A 23,174-nucleotide genomic window follows, 5' to 3' on the forward strand; every position below is an offset into this window, starting at 1 on the left:
TTCAAAAAACCGTGGGGGTCCCTGGGTAATGTAGTTCTTTGTTTGGGCCCGGACGATGGAGGCGGGGCAAGGGGCGGAGTCGTTGTCCCCTTTCGCGTCCATCATGAGCGATGGGCGGGGCTGGAGGACGAGGCGCCCAGCACATCCTGCCCCGGCGGAAGTGGAGGTGCGGGTTCGGCCGCGGGCTCTGAGCGGGTGAGGCGCGCGGAGACGCCGGCGCCGACCATCGGTGGGGTGGGGGTGGGGAGGGGGTGGGAACGCCGCAGCTGGGACCATTTGAGGGGAGCCCCTGGGGCCTGAAGGGCGTTTGTCAGGTGGTACAGAGGGGAACCCCATTGAGAGGGGAGAAGGGAACGGGTACGCCTTGTCTTTAGGAGCTTGTTTGCCCATCCGAAGTTCGCAAGTCAGGAGGGGGCGGGAAGGCGGGGTTCTGGAAGGGGTGTATTTTGAGAGATGGCTTAGCCTCTGGTTCTGCTGTTAAATACTTAAGAAATGGCCGAGCAAGGCGGGTGGGCCTCGGCTCGAGATAAGAGCCCGACTTAAAAGGCCAAGGGCCCAGGAGATGCCAAGGTGGGTTGGGGCGCAGAAGGTTGGGCGTTTCGATGTTTTGTGGACACAGAAGGAGACCACAAGGAGCTGGATGGGAGGCGGAGTGCACAGCTCATTTAATCAGATCCCTCTCGTGCCCCCCTGTTCTTGCAGCCCGTGCCCGGATGGCAGCAGTAGTTCTCGGGGCAGACAACATGGGCCCAGAGCGTATCTTCCCCAATCAGACCGAGGAACTAGGGCCGCACCAGGGCCCCACGGAAGGCACTGGGGATTGGAGCAGTGAGGAGCCTGAGGAAGAGCAGGAGGAACCCGGGGCAGGCCCAGCCGGCTACTCCTACCAGCCCCTGAACCAAGACCCTGAGCCCGAGGAGGTGGAGCTGGCGCCGGTGGGGGATGGAGAGGACGTAGTGGCGGACATCCAGGATCGGATCCAGGTATGCTGGAGGAGGCCTTGTTCCCGAGGTGAAGGTGGGATCCCTGAAGGGCTGGCCCTGAACTGTCTTCTCTGGCTGTTCAGGCCCTGGGGCTTCATTTGCCAGACCCACCATTAGAGAGCGAGGATGAAGATGAGGAGGGAGCTACAGCCTTGAGCAGCCGCAGCTCTATTCCCATGGACCCAGGTAAAAGAGATCATTCTTTTCATTAGGAGGAAAGGAACTGGCCAGAGCCAATAGAGAGGTCACAGAGCAATACCCTGTTCCTAAAATGAGTTTGTAATCTAATATTTTGCCAACGTCAGAATCCAGGTGAGCTCTAGCTGGTTTGGCTCAGTGGATAGAGCATCAGCCTGCGGACTGAAGGGTCCCGGGTTTGATTCTGGTCAAGAGCATATGCTCAGGTTGTGGGCTCGATCCCCAGTAGGGGGCATGCAGGAGGCAGCCGATCAATGATTCTCTCTCATCATTGATGTTTCTATCTCTCCCTTCCTCTCTGAAATCAATAAAAAAAATTTTTTTTTAAAGAATCCAGGTGAAATGCTATTCTGCTAGACTTGGGGAATGGGCAGGCTTGCCTAGAAATAACAGACAGATTTGGTGACTTTACTAACCCAATGGTTCTGGGTTAATTCAAGGAATGGGCAGGGAAGCTGGTCCCATCTTTTCTATCCTCTAATTGGTCTCTGCCTGTGATTTCAGATCATGTAGAGCTGGTGAAAAGGACAATGGCTGGAGTAAGCTTGCCTGCACCAGGGGTTCCTGCCTGGGCTCAGGAGATATCAGATGCCCAGTGGGAAGACGTGGTACAGAAGGCTCTCCAAGCCCGGCAGGCATCCCCTGCCTGGAAGTGACCACCTTGAGAGCTGCCTTATCTCCCTGCATTCCACTGGAACCAGCACAGGACTGAACACATCCCTGGTCGTAACGCCCATCTCCCTTCCACATCAAGGCAAATCAAACTTCTCAGAGACCCACTTTATTCAGTCTGTACATATGGGGACATCGGCCCAAGCCCAACCCACCATAGCATGTATCACTCTGGAGAATAAAGCACCCTATGTACACAGCCCAAAGCTGCACTGCCTGTGCCCCTGGGACCCGGGTCTGGCTCTCCTAAGCCTCTTGCCTCTCCATGGTGCCTGAAAGGGACAAGCGAGGGCCTGCCCAGCATTAGCACAAACAAGGAAAATAAATAGATGTTGGAGGGAGCCGTGCTTAGACACTGCTCCCTGTCTTCTTCCTCTTGGCTTTGGGAACCAACAGCACAGGAAAGCAGTCAGCCCCAGGTGGTCCCTTCCATGTTTGTTATCCCAGGGCTGCTGCTCATCAAGGAGGGGGCACAGGTAGGGTGTTTGTTCATCCCTTTCTCTTGATCCATCTGGGCCCTTTATTCATTACCTGATGTCCATAGCTTATGTGGTTCTCTTTTTGACCTCCCACATGGTCTTGGTCAGGCAAGGGGTAAGAGGAAATAATACGGCCCCCTCAGCCTGCACACTGCTGGAGCTGGGGGCCTCTTTGTGCTGCTGGGGGTTGGCGCCCCTCCAGCTATTGACTTCAGGGGCCAATGGGGCTTGGCATAACTTTGGTGAGAATAACCTCCTGCTGCTCCCCGTGTGCCTCTGCAGGGGAGGGAGAGGAGGAGACCCCTGGCGTTCAAATGAAGATGAAGGGAAGAGGAGAGGAGCCTATGTGTTCCTTTGTGTATTTCTCAGAGCAGCCTCAGGTAGCTGTGGGGTTAGGAGCAGGAGGGTACAGGTGTCCCCAGTTGTCTGAACACTAAGCATCTTAGTGCTCAGCCTGTCTGTACTGGCCACCAGGAGGCACCAACACATTTTGGGGAGAAGAGGGACCACTCTGTGGGCATCCCTGCTTCAAGTGCTGCATCACCCTCCCTAGAATAGCTAAAGAGGCACTGCCTTGCCCCATGTCAGCCAGTGGGGAGCAAAGGGTGGAGGGCTAGGGCAGCGTCCCAGGGCTGAGTGGGCTGTGGCCCCGTGGAGAAAACTCGGGGCGTCAGAGAGCCTCCTGGCTGGCAGTTAAGAACTCTTCCGCCCGCTTGTGAGCCTCTAGGGCCTTCATGGTGTACACGTCCTGGGGCAGCTCTGACTTCCTCCGAAGCAGCACTTTTTCTTTCTTGATATCCTTTAGCATCTGTGAGTGGACAGGGAGAAGGAGAGGAATGGTGACCAATTCCCAGGGTATTCTGTGGCTTCCCCTCATTCCTGGGCTCCTCTCCCTGCAGAGCTGTCTATTGCTGCTCCGCCTCCCCCTGTGCCCGGCCACCTGCACGGCCTCCGTCTCCACGGTCCTCTTCAGAAGCTGGATGTCCTCTGCCGTGGGGGTCTCCGTCTCCATCGAGTACACAGGGGGCAGCGGTGGCGGAGCTCGGAACATGGGATACTGAGAGGAACGGAGGCACGGACAAGTGGGGGAGCCCCTTCAGACTCTGAACCTGTTTGCCGCTATTCCTCCTCAAACAGACCCTCCCCCAGCCTAACAGGGGCCCCTCAGTTCAAGACAGTGGCAGGAAAACCTCACCTGGGGATTAAGTCGGGCCAGCTCCTCGATCTTTTGCCACATCTCTTCTCTTTCCTTCATTCGGAACCGGCCCCTGCGGGAGCAGACAGGATGGGGGTTGAGTTTGAGAGAGAAGCAAAGGGGGCTGGCGGTGGACAATCAGAGGCTCTGAGAGGAGACACTCACTTCTGCTTCTCCGCCTTGTATTGTTGTGTGCAGTCATCAAACAGCTTCTGATTCATCTCCATAAACAGCTTCAGGGCGTTGTAGATCAGTCCATGGATTGTCCTGCCACCGCAAGAAAGACGAGGTGTAAGAGGCCACAGCCTGCCCTAGTGCCAGGCCCAACCTGCTCTCTCTTAGGTGTCTGCTTAGAGCTTTCTCATTTACTACTCCCATTTCACAAACCGCTACAGTGTAAGCTCACCTCTCCGGTCAAATCATGTGACCTGAGGTCGGCATTGCAGGGTTTTCACAAATACTGGTCTGCCTGTCCATCCTTCCTGCCACCCCATGCTCCAAGACCCTCCTCCTCCCCACTTGCCTGGCCCACACGAATGGCCTCCCAGCAGCATGACGTGCATCTGCCCCACAGCATGCTTGCTCTTAGCAGGAAAGCCTTTACAACACTGGGATTCAACACATCCTAAGGCCACATCAACTTCTCACAGCGTGGAATTAAGTGACCAAAGCGGCAAAAGGTCTGACTGCAAGAAGAGGTGTACTACAGGCCACTGCTCTGCTGTTTGGTCTCAGAGATCTCTCACGTAGGTATCTTTTCTCCCCATTCCTCAAGGTCCTCTCAACCTACAGTGGGCACCACCCCTACTTGCAAAGTGACCAGATGAGACTCTGTAGGTCTTCCACACCCTAACAGGCTCCAAAACCACAGCCCACCACAGCCCCTACTTGTTCCAGTGGCTCTTGGAGTTCCTGTAGAGTGCAGGGAACATGATGGGGAGGACCCGGGCAGCGTTGTCACTGATGAGGCTCATGATGTACTCGTTGTTCCAGTAATAGAGAGCTCGCTCTGCCACCTGGTGGGGACAGGCGGGACTCCGTGAGAACACAGCTTGCTGTGTTCAAGACCCCCTCAGTTCCTGGGAGGTGGGCTGGATCTCACCTGGAAATGGGGGCTGGAGACACACTTGGCAAGCTGGCGGAAGAGTGGGTCCATGACTTTGCTGAACTCTGAAGGTTCGATGACATCCAGAATCTCCTCCAGCTCGTTCAGGAACATCACCTCCTTGGGGCTGTGGGTCTTCGGCCAGAACTTGAGAAGCCCCACAATCACCTGTGAGACGAGGAGGATAAAATTCTCACTCAACACCTGCCTGGTTCTCCAGGAAGTCTTCCTGCCCCCCCCTCCCCGCCCCCCGCAGTGGGCGTAGCTTGGGTGGCCTCAGCTAATAGCTCAGGTTTCTCTGACTTGGATCTGCTTCCTAGGTGTACATGGGTTTTCTCCTTCAGAGAGGAAGCCATGTCACCTGTTGGGCTCCCTCCCTCCTGAGCACCTGCTACGGCACTGCCCCACAGAGACAGACGTGCTGCTGACAGACAGGCGGGCGCTGGGGCTTAGAGAGGGAATTACCGGCTCAGTGAGGCTGCTCTCCTTCTCCAGGAACTGCACCACACAGTATGCCAGCTGCAAAAGGTTGAGGCAGAAAGGAGGTGAGGCGCAGGGCCCAGGTCTCACGGAGATCAGAGACAGGAGCAAGACCCCCAGTGGAAGAGGCGGCATAGACGGGAATTATCCCACCCACTCCCTCTGCCTCCCCACCTGGCTGGAACATCTCCCCGCCCTGTCTTCTCTGCTGCCAGGCCCAATCAGGGATCATCAAGAGGAAGGCGGCTTACCTGAGGATGGTAGACACTCAGGGACTTGACCTTGTGAAGGGGAAGCAGGACACGGATAAGGAACATCTTGTGCTCTTCCTTAAGGGGCAAGGCAAAGCCGTTGATGATGCTAGGAGTTAAGGGAGGTTTGTTAGGGCCGAAGGGCCTGGTCCAAGCTCAGTGAACCAACCCTCCCAACTTGTTTTAGGCATGTGTGACCACCCCACCTCTCACCTGCCCAGGATCTCCAGGAGCTCGGCAATCCCGTTGTGATGCTCCGTCTCATAGATGAACCTGAGGGAAGAAAAAGGGTCTCCTGACAACCTGAGGCCCCTCTGAAGTCCCCCCTACCTCCCTTCTCCCCCCACCTTAGCCGTGTTTGCTTTGCTGCTGAGCCTGGCTCCTGGCCTCACCTGTAGAAGATGTGGTTGATCTGCCTACGGATATAAGCCCGGAGCCCCAAAAACTTGCCATAGATTCGATGCAAGATGGTCTTGAGGAAGTCCCGCTCTCGAGGATCCTCACTGTCAAACAGGTCGAGGAGCTGGGAGCGGGCAGGAAGAAAGGTGGCAAGTGAGGCCGGAGCTGAGGAAGGCAGGGCTGGGTGACATAGGGTCCTGGCTGGGGAAGCTCAAAGGTTCTCTGGAGAGGGCCCTGGGACAAGGCCCTGGAAAGAGTAACTGATTTCTCTGCTCTTCCCAAGGGGACATCTGAGTATGCGTGCGGCATACTGAACGTGGTGGGTAACTTTGTGGCTGCTTCTGTTTCTTTCCATTATGCTGGAAGCTTCTTGCAGGCAGAGTAGGTCTGTTTAACCCTCATAGTGTCCTGTACAGACACAGCTGAAACCCAAGATATTCTTAGAGGGAGAAAGAACTGGGACCGGAGTAAGGGATGTGGGGCCAGAGTCCATGCACTGGAAGGAGGGGAAGGACAGGCACTCAGGGACTCACAGCGAGGACAAACTTCTGGTCAATGTACTTCTTGGCTATGTTTGGCTGGAAGTCAGGAGACTCAAGGAAACGTAGGAAAAACTCGTACACCAGCTGTGGAGGGAAAGGGGCATCCCTTCAGGGGGTATTCCCCAGGGACTGGGAGAACCCTGACATAGGTCTGAGTGCCCCCGGCCCTGGTACCTGGAGATGTGGCCAGGCGGCTTCCAGGGTGGGCTCGTCTTCCTCTGGGTCAAACTCGGCCCCGGTGGGATTGGATGAGGGTGGCAGTGTCCGGAAGAGGTTCACTGAAAACTGAGGGGTAGAGCCCAGGTGAGAGCTCTGTCTGGGCTTCTCCAGGGCGCCCACCCTGCCCGCGTTCCCGTTCCTGCGCCCACCATGGTGACAGCCTCTGGGTAAATGGCCTCGGTGACGACGTCGCGGCTATGGGTGATGTACTCCACCATTTCGTTGAGTCCTGCCCGCTTCACCTCCTTGAACTTGAGGTCGCTGAGCGGGTCTGACACAAAGTCGAAGAGGACGCAGCACTGGCGTAGCTTCTGGATAAACAGCTCCTCCCGCTCCTGGGTTGGCGAATCTAGAGGGGGCCAGCAGTCAGGTTCCCTCCCCGCCCTCCCCTGCTGTGCCCTACTGGCCTCACGGGGCTCCCCCCGACCCTGTCCCGCTCCCCTGGCACCCGCTCCCCAATGGAACTCCCCTCCCCCCCAAGTAACCAAAACCACCCAGTGCCCCCAAGCCTGGTGCACCCGCCCCCGGTGACCTTCTCCAAGTACCTTTCAGGGCAGGAAGCTTCTGCAGCTCCCGGTTCTTGCTGAGATTGAAGCGGGAGGAGCTTTGCCGTCGCTCCTTCTTGACAATCTGGGGGCCCCCTGAGTACTTGATTTTGCTGAGCTGCGTGGGGGGTGGCGTGCTGTTGCTGGGACGCTTGTTGGATGCCGGTGGCTGAGACTGGGGCTGCGGCTGGGGTGGCGGCTGTGGCTGCGGCTGGGCCTGGTCACACAAGTGAATTGTTGAAGTCCCTTCCCCAGGCTCCCCAGACGTCTTCCCAAGGGGAATCTGAGTGCGCAGTCTGCGTACTAATGTGGCAGGTAACTTTGCCCCCAGGCCCGGGCCACCCTCCATCCCAGCCCGTGTATGTGCCCTGCCCTGAAGGAGCTAAGGCCAGGGTCAGAGACACCTACGGTCACCCCTGGGAGTGATCACAAAGGGAAGTCTCCCAAAGCATAGAGCCTTCAACATGCTCACTCCAGTTCACGGGTGGGGTGAGGGTGAACAGGCTAACCCAAGTCATGGATTGACGGCAACAGAAGTCAGAAAAGAAGCTATCTTTCCAGGGCCTCGCTGGCGGTGGTGAGGGGTGGTGTGTGAGTACTGACTGAGAGAAGGCAGGAGGAACCTTCTGAGTAATGGAAACATTTTTTATCTTTAAAAAAAAATACACACACACACACACACGCTAGAAGCCCAATGCACAAAATTCGTGCAAGGGGCTTGGCCCTCGCAGCCCCGGCTTCATCAGGAAGGTCGTCCAGCTATCTGGTCTAATTAGCATATTATGCTTTTATTATTATAGATATGTGAGAAAGAGAGAGAGAGAGAGAGAGGGAGAGAGATAAAAGCATCAATGATGAGAATCATTGATTGGCTGCCACCTGCATGCCCCCCACTGGTGACTGAGCCCACAACCCAGGCATGCACGCCTCACTGGAATCGAACTTGGGACCCTTCAGTGCACAGGTCGACGTTCTATCCACTAAGCCAAACTGGCTAGGGTGAAACATTTATATCTTGACTATGTCTGGGAGATAGTTCATAGCATATATACCTGTAAAAATTAAATGAGCAGACACCCAAGATTACTGTACTGTATGACTTTACTGAATGTGTTACATTCTTCCATTACAAGTTAAAAGAAATTCATTCCCATGTCTCAGTTTAAGTACTAGAAATATAGCTTAAGAAAAATCCTAACTATAAAAAAAGGCTTTGGCCCTGGCGGGTGCAGCTCAGTTGGTTGAGCACATCCCATGTACCAAAAGGTTGCCGTTCAATTCCCAGTCAGGACATATGCCCAGGTTGTGAGCTTGATCCCCGGTGGAAGGCGTGCAGAAGGCAGCCAATTGATGTTTATCTCTCTCACACTGATGCTTCTCTCTCTTTCCCTTGCCCTTCCTTCTCTCTCTAAAAACACACAAAAAATTCAATTTAAAAAAGAGGCTTTGGCCTTTTTATACTTTTTACGGCCTTATTTATAATAGCAACTAAATAAATAAGTGGGATGTCATGGAGTTAAAATCATGTTTACAAAACTATGTACTAAATGTAATCATACATGGTTCAGCTGTAAAAAATATTTACTCAATCACAGTTATTTACCCAAAATTGGTGATGAGAAGAGGGGAGATGTCTGTGCAGAGGTATAAGACACTGAGGTTTAATTTTCCACAGTATAGTCAATAGATAATATCAAAATCTCAAAAATTAAAAAAAAGCAGTAACAGAATCTTATTTGGAAACACAGAAGTCACCCTCCACGGAAAGTTAGGCGTTGAAGGAGAGGAGGGGCCTGGGAGGGCTGCCTGGCATTGCAGCCCAGGGACTATCTGATTTTCTGAACAATGTACATGTTCGTGTGATCACAGCGATAAAAACGTAAGATAAAACAAAAAACCTAAAACTATGTGATTACAGAAAACTGCTTGCTATGCTAAGCAAAATAAGGGTTTTACAAAACTGTACGTACATGAGCTCCCCCACACTGCCACACGAGGAACTAAGCCCAGGTAAGGGGGGAAGGACAGGAGTAAGCGCGCCACTGTGGCCATGCCCATCTCCTGTGGGAGCAGAGTGATAGGTGACTTTTTTCTGGATTTTGTAAAGACAGCTACTTTTAAAAACCGTCTCCTTACCTCCTCCCAGACAAGGGTGTCAGAGCCTCACAAAGCCCATTTTCTTTTTCAAATATATTTTTATTGATTTCAGAGAGAAAGGGAGAGGGAGAGAGAGAGAGAGACAGAAACATCCATGATCAGAGAGAATCGCTGATAGGCTGCCTCCTGCACGCCCCATACTGGGGATCCAGCCTGTAACCTGGGCATGTGCCCTGACTGGGAATCGAACTGTGACCTCCTGGTTTATAAGTTGACGCTCAACCACTGAGCCACAGCAGCCAGGAAGCCCATTTTCTTTTTTTAAAACAAACATGTTTTTATTGATTTCAGAGAGGAAGAAAGAGGGAAAGAGAGACAGAAACATCAATGATAAGAGAGAATCATTGATTGGCGACCTCCTGCATGCTCCCTAATGGGGATCGAGCCCACAACCTGGGCATGTGCCCTGACTGGGAATCGAACCATGACCTCCTGGTTCATGGGTTGATGCTTAAACACTGAGCAACACTGGCCAGGCATTTTTTTTTTTTTTAATATGGAACGCTTCGCGAATTTAGGTGTCATCCCCGCGCAGGGGTCAGGCTAATCTTCTCTGTGTCATTCCGATTTTAGTATATGTGCTGCCGAAGTGAACACGGAGCCCATTTTCAGCCTACACAGACATTTGCAGGGCTGTCCACCCACAGGTACTGTCCAGGTCCCCCCTGTTGGGAGAGGAGAGAGGCTAACCAACCAGAAGTTACAGTAGCACCCGAGGGGTGAGGCCATGTCTAGCTGGGTACCCCAACCACAGGGAAGTTGTCCTCTTGTCCTCATACCTGCCATCCCCACCTCCTCTCCAGCCTCCTCCACAAACTCTTCCTTTATACAGTAAAAATGGGAAAATCTGAAAGCATCTGGGGTAGGGGGAAGGGAGGAAGACAGAAATGTTATGCTTTGTAAGCTCTGAATTTGAAAAAAAAATCATTTACTGATTTTGAGAGAAAGAAACATCAATTTATTGTTCCACTTATTTACGCACCATCCAATGATTGATTCTTGTATGCACCCTGATCAGGGAATCGAACCCACAACCTTGGCATGTTGGGACAACGCTCTAACCCACTGAGCTACCCGGCCAGGGCGTAGGCTCTGAATTTTTTATGGAAACAATTATGTTGAGCTTGTGACCTCTGTAGGGATCAGAGAACAAAGGGGCCAGGGGCCAGCCCAGGGTAGCCCTTGGGTCCAGTGTAGCTTTGCCCTTATGGCCCTCTCCTTTGCCTGAAATGACAGCCCCAGACACCAATTGGACGAGGGGATCGTAAGGAGGTGGGGCAAAAGCAGCCGTCACACACCTCTCCTGCCATGACCAACAGACTTGGGCCTGACTGCCTGGGTTTGACTCCTGACTCTGCCATTAATTAGCTGAAAGTCATACAGTCTCTTGGTGCCTCAGTTTTCTCATCTGTAAAATGGGGATGATAATAGTACCTATTTTCAAAAATCTTATTTCTTGATTTTAGAGAGAGAGGGAGGGAAGAAGGGAAAGAGGGAGAGGAAGAAAAAGAGATACAGGGAAGAAGAGAAACGTCAATTGTGGAGATCGAACCAGCAACCTTGGGGACAACGCTCTACCCAATTGAGCTACTAGGCCAGGGCAATAGAAATTATTATTTCCCACCCCATGGATTTTAGGAATGCGGCCTGGAAATTCCTGAAATTAGCACACTTCAAATGTTCCTCAGAGTCTACTATCCTCCTTGTTTTAAAATGGGGCATTGCATCTTTCAAGACCCAGCCTGAGTCCCACCTTTTTCCAAAAAGCCTTCTCACATTCCAGGCCTTGGGTATCCATGCCCTTTCCCCAACTGGACCTGTGACCATCCCTAGTGACACCTCTTACTTAGTCTGTTCAAGTGTCATTCCCCGACTGGACAGCAAGTCCCTCGAAAGCCTGGACCCCACTTGGCACCTCTGGGTCCCCTCAGCACTGGCAACTAACACGCAGTTAGCAAATGTTTGGTTGGCTGATTGACTGGGGGCCAAACCCAGGCCCCGCCCCACAGGGTTTTCCTGTCCCGACTGGAGAACCCTCAGAACAGAGCCCTGGACGGTGGCAGAAGCAGAGCGGGAGGGAGAAACATTGGTAACACTGGGGAGAGGGCCTTTGTGGCAGCTAGGAACCCAAACTCAGGAAAAGCAGGTCTCTCTCCATCCTCCGAGAGTAGACGCAGGCACCCTGCCCCTCCACGAACCTCCTACCAAGGGGACATCCAGGGAAAGGAGGCATTCCTCCCAGAAAGGGAAAAGCAAGGCCTCGATTTTCTCTGCGTGAGGAGGAGGGTGGGACTAGATCAGTGTTTTCCCAACTCTTCTCCACGTAGGTGTCAAGGGTTGCATGGCGAAAAACCAAAGTTTAAAAACAATCCCGTTTTATAAGGCCACCGGCTCCCGGGCCTCAGACATAAGCAGCATCTGAGAGACAGCTGGCCCAGCCAGCAGAGCCCTGGCTGCCAAGCCTGGATGAGGCGTCTCCTGGTCTGTGCGCCCTTCACGAGGAAACGTGCTTGCCAGAGGGAGGGATGGGGATATGCCAGCGACGCACTTCACGTTCAACACTCTCTCCTAAGAGCTCCAGCTTCTGACTTCTCCACCGACCTGGGCTGGAAGTGGGAGGAGGTGAGCCCCTGAGAACCTTCTGCAGCTCTCAGAGCATCCCTGGGCGCCCACCACAGCCCACGTGGCCAACCTGCTCTCCACCCCTCCTATGTCCTGCCTGTCCCACAGCCGAGACTCTGCAGTGGCCGTCTCCTCTGCTCGAAGTACCTTCTCCTCCTACCTAAACTCTCAACGGGATCCAAGCTCCAGGAAGCTTCCCGAGGCTCAGGCCTCCGGCCATGGAGTGGCGCTCTGATTTACACACCCCTCTCGCGCACGCGGTATATACTGCAACTGTACTTGCTCGTTCTGAACTAATGCAGGTCCAACCGGATCCTAACACAGCTACCATTAACAATTCAACCCACGTACTCACACATAAAGTAGGAGATAGAAATATTTAACATTATAGAAAGTATTGTTAACAGAACGATGAAACATCAACAGTGAAAAATGCAAAAACTAATGTTATAGATTTTATATAATGAATTACTAGCCAAATGAAGATCCTTTTCATTTAAAACCCTGAAAATCACAGAAGCTTTCTCTCCTATCCTGACATCTAGAGCTCTGTTTAGCTGTGCTTAATTCTTCCCTTCCTTCATTTATTCAATAAACATCATTAGAGATTAACAGGTGAGTAAGACATGGCCCTTGCCCTCAAAGAGCTCACAGTCCAGTGGGTGAGACGGACAGAGAGCAGCTATTAGTACAAGGGAAATGCAAAAGCAGAGAAAGCAACAAAGGATGTAGGAACCCAGAGGGCTGAGCTACAAACTCTGCCTGAAGGATTAGGGAAAACGGCCCTGAAGAAGTGACTTTTAATTTGGCTCTAAAAAGATAAACATGAGTTTAAGCAAAGGAAGGAGAGAGATAAAGCAGTCCAGGTCTATGGAATCACATCAATAAGGGCTCTGAGTCATAGAAGGGCTCATCGTGACAAGAAACCAGGATGGGAGCTAAAAGAATGGGGTACAGCCAGCTCAGCAGGGCTCACAATGTGAATTTGAATTTGTGAACAAGGAGGTGCAGACAGAGGGTTGTTTTTATCCTCGCCCAAGGATATATTTATTGATTTGTAGGGAGATGAAGAGAAATATCAATGTGAGAGAGAAACATCGATCAAACCGGAAACCTAACTGGGAACCGAACCCTCACCTTTTTGGTGTACAGAACGATGCTCCAACCAACTGAGCCACCCGGCCAGGGCTCCAACAGAGGCTTTTAAGTAGAGGACTGATAAGACCAAAATATTTTTAGGGTAACAACTCTGGATACAGGGAGGTCAGGCTGAAGTGGGGAAGAACAGGATAATTTTTTCCTCCCCCTGCCCTCACTCCCAGAACTCAGGACATAGCAAAGTCCACAGCACTGAACTGCCTTCTCCAAAGACAGACCAAGAAAGAACCCTGCCCTGCCTGCAGCAGCATGTCAGAGTAAGTCTGACCTAACCTTTTAGGGCTCCTTTCCATTCCAATACTGTCTTCTAGAATCTGAGAGCCAGTGTATCATGCCATCAAGAACACAGGGGAGCTGGCCCTGGCTGGTTGCTCAATGGTTAGAGCATCACCCTGCACCCCAAAGGGTCTTGGGCTCAATTCCTGGTCAAGGGCGCATACCTGGCCCTGGTCGGGGTGCACGTGGGAGGCAACCAATCCATGTGTCTCTCTCGAATTGATGTTTATCTCCCTCCCTTCCACGCACTCTAAAAATAAAAATAAAAAAACAGGGGAACTGGCTCCCAAGCCACACAGACCTAGGTTGAATTCACTGTTTTACTGCCAAGTAAAAGCTAGTTAACGCTGTTAAGCCTCAGTTTCATCTGTAAAATGGGGACAACAATAACGGAATGACCTCACGGGAGTGTCGTGAAGATTAAATGAGAAGGTTATAAAATTAAATGCATGCAAAGTACTCAGGTACTCAGCAGTGTTTGGTACAGAGTGTAGTGAGTAGAATGGTGTCCCCCAGATCCACATCAACCCAACACCCGTGAATGTGACCTTATTTGGAAATAGGCTCTTTGCAGATGTAATCAAGTAAAAATGAGGTCATATTAGATTAGGACGGGTGCTAAATCCAACAGGACTGGTGTCCTTATAAGAAGAGGGAAATCTGGCCGAAACCGGTTTGGCTCAGTGGATAGAGCGTCGGCCCGCGGACTGAAAGGTCCCAGGTTCGATTCCGGTCAAGGGCATGTACCTGGGTTGCGGGCACATCCCCAGTAGGAGATGTGCAGGAGGCAGCTGGTCGATGTTTCTCTCTCATCGATGTTTCTAACTCTCTATCTCTCTCCCTTCCTCTCTGTAAAAAATCAATAAAATATATTAAAAAAAAAAAAAAAAAGAGGGAAATCTGGACACAGAAACACAGTTACACACACACAGGGGAGAAGGCCATGTGGAGCTGGGGTAGAGATTGGAGTGATGCATATACCAGCCAAGGAACACCCAGGAGTGTTGAAAGCCCGGAGAAACTAGTAACGAGGCACAGCACAGACTTCCCCAGAACCTCAGGGGAGCCTGGCTGCTGACACCTCGATTTCAGCCTTCTGACCTCCAGAACTGTGAAACGATAGACCCGTTATTATAATCCACCCAGTTGTGGTAATTTGTGATGGCTGCCCCAGGACACTAATATACAAGTCACTGTTCAATAAAATCAATGTTGGCTGCTATAATTATTAGGGTCAATTGGAAAGACTGGCAAATGCTTAGCACAGGGTAAATTTGGCTGCTAAGAGCCCAAAATCCTGGACTACACGAAGGGCAAGGAAAAGACTGCCAAACAGCTTTTGATGACCTGGGCCTCACAGCCTGGCCACCGACTTTCCCACTGTCCCTCTGCGGGGGGCCACCTGGGCACGTTTCTAGGAAAGCAGGTAGCAGAATTCCTGTAGCTGCCCACGGGTAAGCCCCGAGCAGCGTTTCACAAAGCATCGCAAAAGGTGAACTGAACACACCTTCCCCAGAGGGCCTGATACTGACCTACTCCTGCCTTTATCAGATTTGTCCAGAAAGGCAGTGCAGAAATCCTAGCAACTGGTCTTGGCATATTTCTGAATCTGTTGGAGCCTTCGTTTCCCCACCTATGAAAGGAGAGCGTTAGATTCTAAGGTTCTTTCCAGCTCTAATTTGAAATTGGTTTATTTGCTCCTTCAGTTTTCACTCACTCACGCATTCAAATGCTGGCGCCTCCCGTGCCGTGTGCCAGGCCTCTCGACACTGAATGAGAGCCTCACAGAGCTCACAAAAATAGCCCGGTTGGTGTGACTTGGTGGTTGAGCATCGACCTATGAACTAAGTGGTCACAGTTCGATTCCCAGTCAGGGCACATGCCCAGGTTGTGGGCTCAATCCTCAGTGGGGGGCATGCAGGAGGCAGCAGATCAATGATTCTCTCTCATCATTGATGTTTCTCTCTCTCCCTCTCCTTTCCTCTCTAAAATCACTAAAACTATATTTTTTAAACTTTAAAAATAGTCCTCAGTTTTAATGATTGCCTTATTCTTTCTTTACATATTTTATTGATATTTTGTGTGATATATTTATTGCTATGCCAGCTTTTTAAAAATTTTATTTGTATGAAATACCTTTTTCCCTTTGCTTTCAGTCTGTGTGTATCTTTTCAATCTGAAGTGGGTCTCTTGTAGAATATATATATCTTGTTTTCTTATCCATTCAGCTACTCTTTGTCTTTTGATTGGAGAACTCAGTCCATTTATATTTAAAGTAATTATTGATAGGTATGTAGTTATTGCCATTTTATTATTTATATTTATGTTCCTCCCCCCCCTTTGTTCTTCTTAAAAAGTCCTATAATCCTGGTTTGATGATGATAAATGACATCAATCTAATAACTAAACAAGTAGGTAATAGGCAAAAGCTGGGAGCAGCCCCCCAACTATTCTTTTCCGTCCCACTTCTAAGTCTCTTGCTGCTTTGACTATCAGTTGCCAGTTCCCAACGACCTTCCCTGTGGGTTCACAGGTGTCATCATTCCTACAGGGGAGGCTGAGCCCAGAGGGAGTGCTCCGCCGAAGTCTTTACGGATTTACTGCGAACGTGCAGGAGCGCACGGTACGGGAAGAAGCCAGCTCCTTCCCTCAGAGCCCACAGTTGGTGGGGAAAACTCATGTGAGAAGTTACAACACCCAGTGATAAGGACTATTCTGGAGACCTGATCAGATTACTGTGTCAGTGCAGAGGAGGAATTTATCTGCGGTCCTCAACTTCCGTGTCTGCAAAGTGGGGGACACCCCCCTGCTTCTTCCAATTACTCAAGTGAGGCCTAAAACAATGATCACAGGCGTGAAAAGTGTGTAGCTCTCTTTAAAGGTGACAGGGACCAAGAATACCCAGAAAGCCGAAACCGGTTTGGCTCAGTGGATGGAGCGTCAGCCTGCGGACTGAGGGGTCCCAGGTTCGATTCCGGTCGAGGGCATGTACCTGGGTTGCGGGCACATCCCCAGTGGGAGATGTGCAGGAGGCAGCTGGTCGATGTTTCTCTCTCATCGATGTTTCTAACTCTCTATCTCTCTCCCTTCTTCTCTGTAAAAAATCAATAAAATATATTTAAAAAAATACCCAGAAAAATCTAAGTCCAGAGCTAACCCCAAACACTTGTTAATCGATCTCTTCTCCTAAAAACACACAAGACCTGCCCGTTTTCTGTTCTCCTCCATCCCTCTGAACAGTTTAGAACAGGAAGCAGGAAGCAGAGAAATCAAGGATCACCAGCTCCTGGGAAATAAGAGCATCTGCTCAATGATGTCAGGATCATCCACCCTCCTGAGCATCCCCGAGCACACTCGGAAACCTTCATGGACACACTCTGGACTTCCTTAAGGCCCTCCACCCTCCAGTGCTCTCTCCACTTGCCGTTTATTGCTTTACAACCCTAGATTGCTGGGCTGCGCTGACCTCTGCTCATAACTGTCCTTCAGTAGCTCCCATCTGATCAGGACCAAGGGCAATGGGCCCAGCCCGGCCGACTCAGGAACTCCAGCCACTCCCCACCCCCACCCCCCACCCCCACCCCCACCCAGAGCCATGTTGAAGCCACTCACCACTTAGCACCATATACTTCTCCCCATCTCTCCAGGACCTGGTACCCCTAGCTTTTTGCCCCAAGGAAAAAGGAACTCAATACTCAAAGTTGTTCAGACAACTTTCACAGGAATCACTGGGGGGCTAAAGAATGGGAGAACTTATTTGGTCTACACCAGCCGAAGCAAAACCTGCCTGAGGTCCCTCCCAGGCTGTGGAGCCTCCTCCCCTTCTGCCCGGGTAACTTCTGGCCCCTGGGATCCCTCACCCCACCAGCCAGCCAGCCAGCAGTTGGAGCTGTGTATACAGCATAACTAGGGCTGCGCCCCCGTTCATTACCTCCTCAGCACTCTCGCCTCCGCCATCCTTGCCCGAGCTGCTGGACTTAGCCGTGCCTTTGGCAATCTTGGGGGGCTCCTGAAGGAAGAAGATGGAGGTCGAGTTAGTATTTGCCAGGGGAAGGGAGAGGCCTTGTCTGGACCCCTTAGGTCTTTGCTGTAATTATCCTCTGTCCAGTTGAATCAATCAATCAACCAGAACTACCGAGCACCTGCCTTGTATCTAGCCCAGGGGAGGAGGGGTTGGGGTACAAAAAGGGAAATTCAGTCCCCCCAAGGAGTTTAGAATGTGGCTGGGAAGACCTCGCCAACACACAGTAATGAAGCATGATAATGCTCTTTCCCCTCCCAAGCCTGGGACATGAGCTAGGGCCTGGGAGTGCCTCTGTCAACAACCAGGGGAAAAGCCTTAAGGGGAAAGCATGATGGAACAAGCTGCTCACACTCGCTGGGGCTAAAGTGGGCAAAGGGTACCTGAGGCTCTCCTGCTGGAGGGAAGGATCACCACTCTCCCCCCAGAGCCATCTGGGAAGAGCGAGAGGCATTTTCTTAAATGTCACAAACAGCACCCAGATGCCAGGGTGACACCGGCACCATCAGTGGTGCCCAGGAATGCTAACGTGTATAGGAATTGTCCCAGGAACGCCTCAGTGGACAGGACAGAGACAGGGGTGGGAGTAAGGCCCTGAACTGCTACGAAGGGTGAGCACTAGACCCAGGTCTCCCTCGGGAACCTGGCCGCTGGCTCCGAGCCCTGGCCTGCCCAGCATCTCTTCCTATGCTTCGGGCCAAAATAAGCAACTGCACAGGGACAAGATGGGGAAAAAGTGAAAAAGACGGGGATTTAGGTCTGGCTGCAAGCTCACAACAATTCCTCTGTGTGCCATGGATGCCCCGCTAACAGGCCTGTGTGGAGTGCTCGGCACTGGGGACCCGGCCATTGTGGAGGGTCTGGTTCAGCTGTGCGCAGCAGACTTCGGGAGGGACAAAGACAAATTCTAGGTTTTCGTTGGGGTGGCGGGTGGGGGGAATACAACCCATACTGGAGTGGATTCAAAAGCATGTCCTGAGAGCAACAGCTGCAGGAACTGGGAGAGGTAACAATGGAAGGGAGGAGTCATGGCAGGAGGGGGAGCAACAGGGATCTTTACAAATAACTAAAGGGCTGTCCTGTGGATGAGAGATGCAACTTGTTCTATGTGGACCCAGAGGTTCAAGTGCCCTGGCTGAAGTGACAGGAAGACAAGAGGAGGCTCCAAACAAGGAAGAATTTTCTCCAGAGCAGCTGCACAGAAGCCGGCTGCCTCGCGAGGCTGCAAGTCCCCAACCCTAAGAGCATTCAAGCAGGGGAGCAGTCACACCTGCTCCGAGGCTGGTCGCAGAAGGGGTTTCGAGCCTTAATGAAGACTGGACTGGAGGCCCTTGGAAATCACTTCCAGCTCTGAGATTCCGCAACTCAATGGCATCCCAGCCCCTTCAGTGAGAAGTGTTAAATCAAGTGGTTGTGACTATGGGGGCAAAAGGATTTCAGGGAGAAGAAAGCTCTGTGTGGGTGGAGTTGGGGGAAGGCTTTGTGGGGGCGGGGAGAAGGAAGCCATTCCCAGGTGTGGAGCAGCTCCGAGTGAGCAGTGAGCAGTCACGTGAGCGAGCAGGAGCAGGCAGGCGCTCCTTCTTTGTGTCGAATACTCTTCCACAGCCTACTGGCCACGCTGGGCACACTGACCCCTCATCAAGGGGCCAGGGAGTGGCTCAGATCATGGGGTGGAGAGGAAAAGGATGAAGGGGTGCAGGCAGAACACAACACTGAGGTGACTGTACAGACCCCCGATGTGGGCCCCTTGGACACAGGTGACCCCTCTTCGTACGTGTCTCATCTTTCGACTTGATCATGAGCTACTGGGTCTTTTTTGTGCCCCTCCACCTACCCTAGAAGCACTCAGTCGTACCTCTCAGGGAATGCGCCTAAGAAAGATCCGCACTGTGTGGCCCACGACTCTCCCTCCCTGGCTCCCGCAGAACAGGTGAAGGGCACACATGCCAGCCCAGCCCAGCCCAGCAGTCCAGTGCTGCAAGGCACCATGGAGCCAGCCCTGTGTTCCGGGCCTAACCCTTACCAGTTACATGATCATACGCAAGTTAACTAGCCTCTCTGAGCCCCAGTTTCCTCATCTACTAAGTGACGAGGATCGTGGTTCCTGATTCCCTTAGCACAGTGTCCATGAAAAGCTTAATGTTAGTCAATGTTATTACTATCATTCTGAACAAGAAGAAAGTGGGAGGGAGCAGGGGCACCTGACTCAGGAACTAAAAGATGTTAAGTCTCAGATCAGAACATGAGGGAAGAAGGGGGATGTAAATCCCCCCAAGAGATTGACTCAGCACCCATCCATTGAGGGCCTACTGTGTGCAAGGGAGATGCCAAACCAAAATGGAACTCAGTTATTATTGCAAAGGGAAGAAAAGACTTGTCCATAGTTAATTCCAGTCCAGAAGAACACAAAAGGGGCATCAGTGACCAACCAAGTGTTCTGTAAACCCAGGGCACGAGGGAGAGCTCCCTCCCACCGGAAGGTTCAGGGGCGGTTTCAGGGAAGAGGCTGTGAAGGATGGACAGGACTGGGGCCAACTCAGATGGAGGAGAAAGGAGAGAAGTGATGGCTGAGCATCACTTCCACCCATCCCTTCTTTCTGTCCCCGCCCCATCCAGGCAAACCTGTCACATGTCACCTCCTTCCTCCTCAGGACTTGCCAATCATTGACTGAAGAAGGCCAAAGGCAATTGGAAATCAAAAGCAGAATGTTAAACCTCGAAGGGGATCAGAGATGCCTGGCCCCATGTACTCCAATCCTTCCAACCACATACTTATCCCTGTGGGCCTAGCAAGTCAAATTCAAATTTCTTCTTCTCAATCATCTAGTAGAGAAAGGCTTTCTGTGGATGGGACAGAATAAAAACTACAGATAGGTAGAGACCTCACCAGCTTCCCCCAAATTCCATGCCCCTCTGCATTCTTTTTTAAAAAATATGTCTTTACTGATTTATTTTTATTTTTTAGAGAGAGAGGAAAGAAGAGGGGAGTGAAACATCAATGTGAGAAACATAGATTGGCTGCCTCCTGCACACCCCCTACCAGGGATGGAGCCTGCAACCCGGGCATGTGCTCTGAACAGGAATTGAACAGGTGACCTCTGGGTTCATGGGATGATGCTCAACCAACTGAGCTACGTTGGTGCAGGGCTTTCTTTTTGGTAAGATTTCCTTCTCTTTTTTAAATATATTTTTATTGTTTTCAGAAAGGAAGAGAAAGATAGAAACATCAATGATGAGAGAGAATCATTGATTGGCTGCCTCCTGCACACCCCACACTGGGGATCCAGCCTGCAACCTGGGCATGTGCCCTGACTGGGAATCGAACCATGACCTCCTTATTCACAGGCCTACGCTTAACCACTGAGCCATGCCGGCTGGGCAGGGCTTTTTTTTTTTTTTTTTTTTTTTTAATCCTCACCAGAGGATTTGTTTTCCCCGTTGATTTTTAGGGAGAGTGGAACGGAGGGAGGGAGGATGGGAGGGGAGAGGGGGGAGAGAGAGGGAGAGAGGGAGAGAGAGGGAGAGAGAGAAAGAGAGAGAGAGAAACATCAATGTGAGAGAGACACATCTATTGGTTGCCTCCTGCATGCAACCCAGGTACCTGCCCTTGACTGGGAATCGAAACTGTGACCCTTTTAGCCCCTTGCGTGGCTGTGTGTGTATCATCTAAAGCTAAGCTGCCAAACCACTGTAGCATGCTCACTTGCCAAGGACAGGGCCCTGGGTGGGGCACACAACCCTGACCAACTCAGTGCCCCACAAAGTTCAGTGCCTAGTGCACCATCACAACCCTACACTCAGAACATCAGGACCTGAGAGGTTATGGGGAAAACCCTGGCAGATCTCCAACAGCCCCAGGGTAAAGAGTTTAACTGATAAGGTCAGAGATGGGAGCCCAGCAACCCAGCCCATCAGAGGACAAATAAAAGCATGACACCTCTGGGGTCGTAGAGTAGGTTGCTTTATGTTGGTGCAGAACACCAGGCCAGAGCTGTCCCCCCACCATGAGGAACCAGCCCAGGAAAGGAGAAGCTGGGGGAGGCTGGAGCTGGCATTCTAGCATCCTCTGTGTGAATCTGTACCTCAGAGGAACCACACCTCTGAGTCAGATCTCAGCAACAGCAGGAAATAGAGGGCAGAGAAAGGCAGGGATGAAGAACAGGGGAAGGTGGTATGGAGGTAGATGAGGAAGGTAGCTCAGTTGGTTAGAGTGTCATCCTGATACGCCAAGGTTGTGGGTTTGATCCCCAGTCAGGGCACATCCAAGAATCAACCAGGGAATGCATAAATAAGCGGAACAGCAAATCGAATTTTCTCTCTCTCTCCCTCTTTCCTCTCTCTCTAAAAGTAACCAATCAATAAAGCATTTTTTTTTTAAAAAAAAAAAGGAAAGAAACAGCCTGTGTCAGGACACCATGACCAAGGCAAGGGTGTTCAGGGGTGGCTAGTCCATGGGTAAGAAGGAAAACTAATCTGATAGTGAGGGCAGATTCCAGATTTACAGACAGTATGGCCCAGGAAAGACAGAAGTCCAACACTGTGCAAAGAATAAAAAATGCAAAGGTTACCCCAGGACTCGGGGATGGCGCCTGCTCAGCCTGGGAATGGTGACGGGCTGGTCTGAACCTGGGAGACGGCCGTGCCTTCGAGAGGGGACTTCGGTAAGAAGGGCCTTTAAGCCCGGAGCCCTGCTGGTGCAGCGGGGCCTCCAGCAGGTTGTGTGACCTTGGCCCCCCCTCCCGCTGGCCCGGCCTCAGTCTCCCCATCTGTCCCACTCCGGCTGGCGCTGAATGCACTCGGCGGTCCCCTCCAGCATGACATTCTGAGGTCCCACGGACAGAAGGAAAGGCTCAGTCCTGGCTCACAAGTTTGTGTGAGAAGGAAGAACTAGAGGGAGGGGCCTAGGCCAGCTTCGGTGGAGGAGAGAGAAGGCAGCGCTGTTCTAGGTCAGGGAGCTGGGCAGGGCGGGAGAAGGGGCTGCAGGGAGCGGCGGGGAAGGCCAGTGCAGGCCCGGGCGGGTCGGAGGAGGAGGGAAGGGGCTGGGAGGGTGGGTAGTCCTGGAGGCACTACCTGGGAGGAGGGCTGTCCCGAACCAGCACACGGGTGGGGGTGGGGGAGTGAGTGGCGGGGGGAGAGAAAGCCGGGGAGTGATCGGGGAGGGGAGTGGGGCAGATCTGGAGGGAGGGGGCTACCCTGGGCCGGGGCAGGTCGGGGGGTGTAAGTGGGGGGGACTCCAGATCGCGCAAGATGAGGGTGCTTTCCCAGTTGCAGCACAGGCGGGGGGTGCGCCCGGCAGCGGGGACGGCGGGCTGGCCCAGGGAGTCCTGCGGGGGCCGGACGGGAGGGTCAGCCCGGGGCTGTCCCGGGCCTGGCTCGAGCCCCTCCCAGAGCTCCGCGCAGGCCCCAAGGCGGAGGCGGAAGGAAAAGGGCCACGCTCACCTTCTCCTTCTTCAGTTTATAGGGCATCTCGGCCCGTCCGGACCCGGCCTGGCTCCTGCGGCCCCGCTCCGGCTCCGGCTCCGGCTTTGCTCGGCCGCACTCGGCCCGCTCGGCGTCTCCTCGCCACCGCCTGCGCGCTGCGCCCGGGTTGATCGGTGTCTGCGCCTCCAATTGGCCCGAACTCTTCCAAACCTGCCTGACAACCAGACGCCGCCTCTTCCGATTGGCCATTGGCGGCAAGCTGCTTCCTTTTTTTCTCATTGGAAAAGAAGAGTACAAACCGCCAGGGTTCGGCTCCAAGAATTGGCTCGAGTGGGAGGACCCGCCCTGGAGTGGGTCGAGCTTAGCGAAGGAGGCGGGGGTAAGGGGAAGCCCAGGCTGAGGACCGAGTGCCGCACTCCGGCGGCGTCGGGGCACGTCGGCCTCGGCCTTT

At 52.5% G+C, this 23,174-nt stretch overlaps 2 protein-coding genes and 1 non-coding gene across 6 annotated transcripts; 1 reads left to right on the forward strand and 2 right to left on the reverse strand.

The window, feature by feature from the left end:
- Positions 1-115: 115 nt before the first annotated feature.
- MEA1 (male-enhanced antigen 1) lies at positions 116-2,052 on the forward strand. Of its 4 annotated transcripts, none has more exons than XM_070418563.1 (4): positions 116-195; positions 703-983; positions 1,067-1,169; positions 1,686-2,052. In XM_070418563.1, exons 2-4 carry the CDS (start codon positions 714-716, stop codon positions 1,835-1,837), a joined length of 525 nt encoding a protein of 174 aa, XP_070274664.1. In that variant the 5' UTR covers positions 116-195; positions 703-713; the 3' UTR covers positions 1,838-2,052. The 4 variants fall into 4 exon arrangements, with proteins under 4 accessions (XP_070274664.1, XP_070274668.1, XP_070274667.1 ...); XM_070418567.1 differs by having other exon boundaries at positions 144-166; XM_070418566.1 differs by lacking the exon at positions 116-195 and adding an exon at positions 280-314.
- On the reverse strand, positions 1,947-22,879 carry PPP2R5D (protein phosphatase 2 regulatory subunit B'delta). The gene is made up of 16 exons (XM_070418560.1): positions 22,742-22,879; positions 17,213-17,290; positions 7,069-7,285; positions 6,673-6,872; positions 6,479-6,589; positions 6,296-6,388; positions 5,756-5,886; positions 5,577-5,636; positions 5,364-5,472; positions 5,098-5,151; positions 4,630-4,800; positions 4,416-4,543; positions 3,693-3,794; positions 3,528-3,600; positions 3,273-3,389; positions 1,947-3,140 (listed from the first exon to the last, which is right to left on the reverse strand). Exons 1-16 carry the CDS (start codon positions 22,766-22,768, stop codon positions 3,003-3,005), a joined length of 1,809 nt encoding a protein of 602 aa, XP_070274661.1. The 5' UTR covers positions 22,769-22,879; the 3' UTR covers positions 1,947-3,002.
- LOC139013306 (U6 spliceosomal RNA) lies at positions 9,716-9,822 on the reverse strand. The gene has a single exon (XR_011471970.1). It is a non-coding gene; the product is annotated as a U6 spliceosomal RNA (small nuclear RNA).
- Positions 22,880-23,174: the final 295 nt, after the last annotated feature.

Source organism: Myotis yumanensis, unplaced genomic scaffold, assembly GCF_028538775.1.
Source record: "Myotis yumanensis isolate MYYU_CA2020_CCGP unplaced genomic scaffold, mMyoYum1.0.hap1 SCAF_6, whole genome shotgun sequence".
NCBI lineage: Eukaryota > Metazoa > Chordata > Mammalia > Chiroptera > Vespertilionidae > Myotis > Myotis yumanensis.

Excerpts from the sequence above, each read along its gene's own strand:
- MEA1 (XM_070418563.1), top strand. The coding sequence starts at position 714 with ATGGCAGCAGTAGTTCTCGGGGCAGACAACATGGGCCCAGAGCGTATC. Across the intron at positions 984-1,066 it reads ACATCCAGGATCGGATCCAG|GCCCTGGGGCTTCATTTGCC; the intron begins GTATGCTGGAGG and ends CTGGCTGTTCAG. Across the intron at positions 1,170-1,685 it reads CTCTATTCCCATGGACCCAG|ATCATGTAGAGCTGGTGAAA; the intron begins GTAAAAGAGATC and ends CTGTGATTTCAG.
- PPP2R5D (XM_070418560.1), bottom strand. The coding sequence starts at position 22,768 with ATGCCCTATAAACTGAAGAAGGAGAAG. Across the intron at positions 17,291-22,741 it reads ATAAACTGAAGAAGGAGAAG|GAGCCCCCCAAGATTGCCAA; the intron begins GTGAGCGTGGCC and ends TTCTTCCTTCAG. Across the intron at positions 3,390-3,527 it reads TGGCCCGACTTAATCCCCAG|TATCCCATGTTCCGAGCTCC; the intron begins GTGAGGTTTTCC and ends CGTTCCTCTCAG.